The 6591-nt window shown below is 36.7% G+C and overlaps 1 protein-coding gene across 1 annotated transcript; it reads left to right on the top strand.

Annotated features, from left to right (window-relative positions):
- The first annotated feature begins 2633 nt into the window (after positions 1–2633).
- Positions 2634–6318, top strand: LOC118438313. The gene is made up of 4 exons (XM_035858277.1): positions 2634–3102; positions 3189–3329; positions 3398–3601; positions 3909–6318. Exons 1-4 carry the CDS (start codon positions 2956–2958, stop codon positions 5256–5258), a joined length of 1842 nt encoding a protein of 613 aa, XP_035714170.1. The 5' UTR covers positions 2634–2955; the 3' UTR covers positions 5259–6318.
- Positions 6319–6591: the final 273 nt, after the last annotated feature.

Raw genomic sequence — 6591 nt, forward strand, 5'->3', positions numbered from 1 at the left:
AAATATGTCCCAGAATGTTTGTGGCTTGGAAATGTGGTCTCTGGCAAACTTCACTCGTTTGGTTGCATTCCTCGGTACAATAAGAGGCTTCCGGACTGCTCTGTGGGATTTCAAATTTCCCTTATTCAGTGTTCTTTGGATGGTCATAGGACTAACCTGTTTGCCGAACATCTCCTTGATCTCGGTAGATAGCTTTGGAGCACTAAGTGAGGGTGTAACGTTGACTTTGTTGAGCACGTGGCGTACTTCTCGGTGAGCCAAAATGGGTTTTCGACCACTTCTGACCTTGTTTTGGACTGAACCATTAGCTTTAAAGTTCTTAATGATTGTCTGGATGGTTGTCCTTGCTAATTTATACTTGGTCCATATTTGTCTCTGCGACAGCCCCCTTTTTGTCCACCCTTCCAGTCCTGAATGACAAGATCTCGAATAGCGATAGGAATTTCCTTGCGTGTCGACGCCATCATATTTTTCTGGAAGAAAATTATTTAAAAATTAATGCGGCATATGTTATTGATAGATTTATTAAGTTACCTGATTTTATAAATTGGAGAGATTTTTGTTGTTGACAATTAAAGTGAAGTGGACGTAGACTTTTGTCCGCTCAAATTTCATCCTCTCTCGCTCTGCACTATGATTCTCAGTTTTCCCAGAATTTTCAGAAATAACTCATATGTTTTATGAAATTACGTTAAATTTGTGAGAATTTGATATATCAATGATGAAAATTGGTTCAGTAGTTCAGTGACAATTTGAAAATGAAATTGACGCGACTATGTGGACGTAGACATCTGTCCGACACTGTACAAATCAACAATCGTTTAGGCTTTTTATAAATTACACTTGCGTATTTTCTGCCGTAAATTGCGGTAATTTTTAAAATGGAAAACTAAATATATTTCCAGACAACTTGGCCGACAATCCTTCTGGTTTCCACGCCAGCTGTAAAAGTGATGAAGTCTATGATCTCAGCCTACTTTGCATTTTCTAAAGATCGTGATCTTACCGACCAAATTGTACACTTGGCTATTTCTGTATTGATGAGTTTTTACATGACTGCTTGCGTCTCGTACATATACATCGCCGTTGTCCAGTGTTACCAATTGAGCAAGGACTCTGTCAAGTACCTCAAGACTAATAGGAAACATCTCACCTTGGACATTGTGAATATTCAAATTAAATATTTTGAAAATCTGATATGTAACAGACTTATATTTTGTTCAGATTGTGACGCATTACGGCGTCTTAGTGGATGTGACCACAAAAATGAACAACTGCACCGCCAATATAATGTTGGGTTCTTTGATGATTGGAATTACTGCATTTTGCAAGTATTTGGGAGCACTGGACGAGGTGCCGATGGCGAATTTAGTCGAAATTATCATCCAACTCGTAGTGTTTATTTTGACATTGGCACTCTGTGGAGAAAGTGCGTCTAATGTGAGCACCTATATTTATAAATTATTATGATGGCGTATTTCCTCATACATAGATATTTCCGTAAGAAATAGTTTCAGAACATTTCCAAGCTGATATCTGAGATGTGGCGAAATAAGGAATTTGACCAAAGTGAAGAATCAGGTGTGTCCATTCTTTTGCATGACATGGCACAAAACCCGATCGGACTTAAGGCACACGCATTCTTAATGACGTATTCTTTTATGGGGACGGTAAGCAAAATTCGTTAGATATTTTAAAAAACTAAAATTTTCACGAACAGTTTAATCGTTGTTTTATTATTTCAGATTCTTGGAACTATTTTGACCTACGTGATAATATTTTTACAATTCAGCTATACTGAAAAAGTTTAATGCGGGTTTTATGTAAGTAATTATGGTCTTGGACTATCTTTGCACATAGATATTAATTCCATAAAAAATCAAATGTATTTACGCATTTAAATATTTACAACTCTGTCCTCGTCAATAATTTAAAGAAATGTACATAAGTAAAGATTCTTATACGTACATATGTACATATGTGCATATGTATTGCAAAAAAGCAGAAAAGCGAAGTGAAATATTATTCATATGAATTCGATTTGTTTTCATTTCTTGAAATTCACTGAACACATGGATTTAAGGCAACCACGGAATGAAGTTTATTCACTATAAATTTAGATAAGCCAAACAATGGTATGTATGTATGTATGTGCAAAAGTGCAACTCTTATGTATGTACATAAGTATGTACATGCTTATGTACATTATGTACATACCGCAAAGAATGTTTATGCACGAAATACGTACATAAGCTTTGTTGCTTATGCACATTCGACGGAGTATGTGGTATGCGGTGACCTGAACAAAAATTAAATCTGAAATAATTAAATGACGCCAAGGATTTCTGAAATTTAGGTTTTACAAAATTATTAGTTCTGGTTCGCGATCTGGACTGTGTTGTATTCAACTGTTAGCATTAAATTGTCTTATCCATTACAAAGAATTTCGTGTAATGCTGAACATTGTAACGGATTCGGATTTGTGAACGTGTGTATGTACAAACATTTTTATGCATCATCATATGCATAAAGGTAATAACATTACGACGCAAACAATTTTTTTCCTTTCGCTTTCCACGAAATTGTATTACATGCCCACACAAGGCTGACTCACAGGCTGATATGAAAGTTGGCAAACCTCAGCTGAGGATTGAATCTGCATCAGTGGTTAAAGTGCGTCGTTTTGTTTTATCCATATGTTAAAAAACTTGTTATCGTGGGAATTTAACCAATTTAATAAATATGTACATCATACAGGCAAATCAGCCATCCATTTCACCACCATCGTAGATTACCTTGATTGCGCTAATTTTTAGTTAATAGCTGAATTGAAAAAAAATGTAAACTAAATACATACGTAAATATGTAACATCATATCATTGGCTCTTTAAGTGTTTTAGTGCATGTTAAAAATTACACCTCATTCATTAATTACTTACATAATTCTACGTCGAGATGGAGGGAAAATCCAGCCACCTAAAAATTCGTGATGGAGTTCTTTTCATGTTAAGAGGCGTCCGTCCCGGATGGACTTGTTCCAGTTATCGTCTTGACTTCGACTGGGAGCGAGAAGCCGTACTTCTGAATAAACCTGGGCAAAAGGTTAGTCCGTTTTGCGTTGATTGGTCAGCAGACTATGTAAATTGCATGAGTATTTTAAAGTGTCTTTTTATAAAATAATCCAATAGTACACGATTGGAAAAAATTTGGAAAGCTTCGACCCCGGAAAATATGGACAGTTTTTGAAATTTTGTGACAATGCTGACGTTTCCGAGGAACACTGTCAAATTGAATGTGATGCGAGTGGAAACTTTTGGCTGCGTAGTTTAGTGAGTTCGATTGCTTATATAATTTTGCATGAAAATGAGATATATTTAGTTTACACAAATTTTGACAGGGTCAAGCAAAAACTTTCCTCAATGGGAAATTGATTCAAGATTCTCCAGTCAAGCTAAAATTTGGAGATATACTTTACTTTTCGTACATTTTTTCACCATTTTGGGATTCACTATTATTTCACCTAGCCAAAAGTAGAGGTAGGAAGAAGCTGTTGTATCGCAAAAACTCATCGGGTGAAGAATTTGCTGTATTCAAATTTGATGTGAGAATAATGCGACAATTAAATTAATCCGTAGTAATTATTATGGAGACAATTCACGTAGTCATTTGTAACGCGTAAAATCCGGAAGTCTTATAAAATAATTTTTCAAATTTTCACAAAATTAAAAGACGCCCTTGATCTGAATCAGTTTATAAAAATTGGTAGGCTAATTTTCTCTAGAAATATTTGTAAAATTTTGTAATATTTCTACGTTTACAAAATTTACGGATTTTACAATGTTATCAAGACCCACGTGAATTGTCTCATTATTAAATATAAATTATTTAATGGTTATCATTCATCGTAGATATTGACGCTTGGTGACCCAGTAAATCGGAAGTTACCGAATAGAACAAAATATAAAGCAAGTAACCAGGACAAATCGGACCCCGGTCTCCCCGATTTTAAAAACAAGTCACCAATTTACCCCCTGCATCACCCCATTTTTGAAAACCACATCATCCTCACAAAAATATTTGAACACTTGGCCAACCCAGACCCCTGGATGCCCTGGCACCAAAGAAATCTCTTCAACTTTCGCCTCGTCTCGAAATCTTGGAACGACTCGGCGCGACTCGTCCTACAGAAAAATTTCGTACCGAAATTCCGCATAGTTATTGACAAACTGATCCTCAACCCATACTACACGACGAACCGATTCGACACGCATCGAATGAAGGGGCTAAAATTTGACGCCATGAACATCGACATCTGGCCAGAGGCGTCTACTTGTCACATGCGAGATAACCCAAACCGGGACAAAGCAGTGATAAAATTCAACCAAGATTTCTCCGCGTTTATAAACCATCCAGATTTCCACCCGCTCAAAGTGCTCACCATGAATGTAGATTATTTGACCCCGATTTCCACCCTCCTCACAAAATTTTGCCCTTCTTTGGAAGAACTCGACATCCAAATTAACATGATGTGGATTAACGATGAGAAAATCTTGGACAAATCTGGATTCCCGGAAGATCTAAGGTTTCCAAAATTAAAAAAGTTAACCCTCGAATTCTGCGACCATGCGAGAGGCGACCTGAACAAAATGTCGGATTCTAAGTGTCTCGCCCAACTCCTACAAGCCACTTGTAAAATTGAGGAGCTCGTGTTAAAGAATTATGGAAAACTTCCCGGAAATTTCGACTCTTTTGAGAATTTGAGAAAAATCACAATTTACGGTGGGAGGAAGTATAACGTGGAAATTTTGAATTTGCACGACTTTCTCGTCCAGTTCATGACCTTACCGACGGATCAGTTAAGCTCGTTCAAACTAGACATTGGATGGATTCCGGTCCAATCGATGCCAGAGGAAGCGTTGCTGAATTTCTTGGAAAAACAGCGACAAAGTTTGGAAAACTTGGAAATCTCGGTAAACGCAGGATTTTTTTATCAATGTATAAAAGTTCCGAGATGCATGCCAAAGTTGAAGAAGTTGTGGATAAGTGTTACTCCTGAGAGGAAATGGGTCTGGGCATGGGGGTTTAAATTGAGTAGCCAATTGGCCAAGGGCAGTGGGGATTTTACGATTGCGAGTGATTCAGAAATTTTGGAGGCACCCTTGGTTGCTCGTGAGGGGAGCAAATGCGGTCAAAAATCGTGCCCTAGTTGCAATGATAGTTTGGTGTATGGAACGAGGAAGAAAAATAATGGCAAATAAACCGTTTATACAATCATGTACTTAACCAAACTAGTGTCGCAGGTCAAAACGGGTAACATTTTCGTGTTCAGTGATCAAAATCTGTGCAAATTTACACCTCAAAAAAGTGATTTCTACATTTTTTTTACATCTGACCTCTTCCATGTGGTCAACAGGTCAACGAGGGTCAAAATGTTCTACTCCGCTTTTATTTAAATTTCCCCAAGGTGGAGTAAAAAAGAGAGGACAACAATTGGGTGAAATTGTCCAATAGTTGGATAAAACTTAACCTAATTAATTCTTGTGTCATCCTTTCTGTTACTCCACCTTGAGTAAATTTTACTTATTTTTATTACCGTACAATACATATTTACTAAAAGTGTGCATTATGCCAAATTGTGAAGTATTAAGTTAAGTGTAATTGTAGAGTGATTGGCCCCACATTTCTAAATATGTCGCTTCTGTGTAAAAGTGTCATGTCTAAAAACTCGATACCGTTTTTGATAATTAGAAATTGTGAGACTTCTGTGATACCGATTTATTGTGTGTGTCCCATAATTCTTCTGGGAGTGTATCCAACTTTTCCTTGAGACAGGTTTTCTTGAATTATGAGCCAGATTCTAGATCGGGTAGATTTAATCGTCTTCGATACAGTATTTATACATCTCCAACAACATGATATGATAGTTATCTATCTAGTTATTGAGGCTGGAAGATGTATGTAATGCAAGTAAATATGCAAATAGATATTTATGCAAATTTGTGATACATACTTTTAAAAATTAATATAAATAAATATGTACAAGTAGAAATTATTAAAATTCAAAATACAATCATATATATTAAGTACACCCTAAACACATTTGCTTCACGTTCGTCTACGTAATTCTCCTCTCATTCAAAATGGTTAACAGTGTTAATAAAATTATCATGCCGACAATACTTCCAAGCTCATATGGAAATATGGCAAATAACTTCCACCCCCTCGTCATAACAGATCGCATCATTCGAATTGGAAAAGTCGCTGGGAGACAGTAGCAGAAAGGTCGGTACCACCACGCAACACTCTCCACAGGCCAGAAGGTATCTATACGTAAATATGTTTTTGCTCGTCAGAAAATATTTGCAACATGTACATAAATTTGCCATAAAATTTTCTATTTTACCCGACGCATAAATTCCAGCCCAGAGGAAAAGGAGAGATACAAAAATCCCTTCAAGCTCGTTTAGAACAAATCCTGCTAAAAAGTACGAAAGAGATGATACCGTTGTGCGAAGGAGGATGAGAATAAGCCAGATCTCTGTCCAACTTCCTTTTACTTCATCGCCACGATCCCACCAAATTAGAAGCACA

Source organism: Folsomia candida, unplaced genomic scaffold (genome assembly GCF_002217175.1).
Source record: "Folsomia candida strain VU population unplaced genomic scaffold, ASM221717v1 Fcan01_Sc019, whole genome shotgun sequence".
Classification (NCBI taxonomy): domain Eukaryota; kingdom Metazoa; phylum Arthropoda; class Collembola; order Entomobryomorpha; family Isotomidae; genus Folsomia; species Folsomia candida.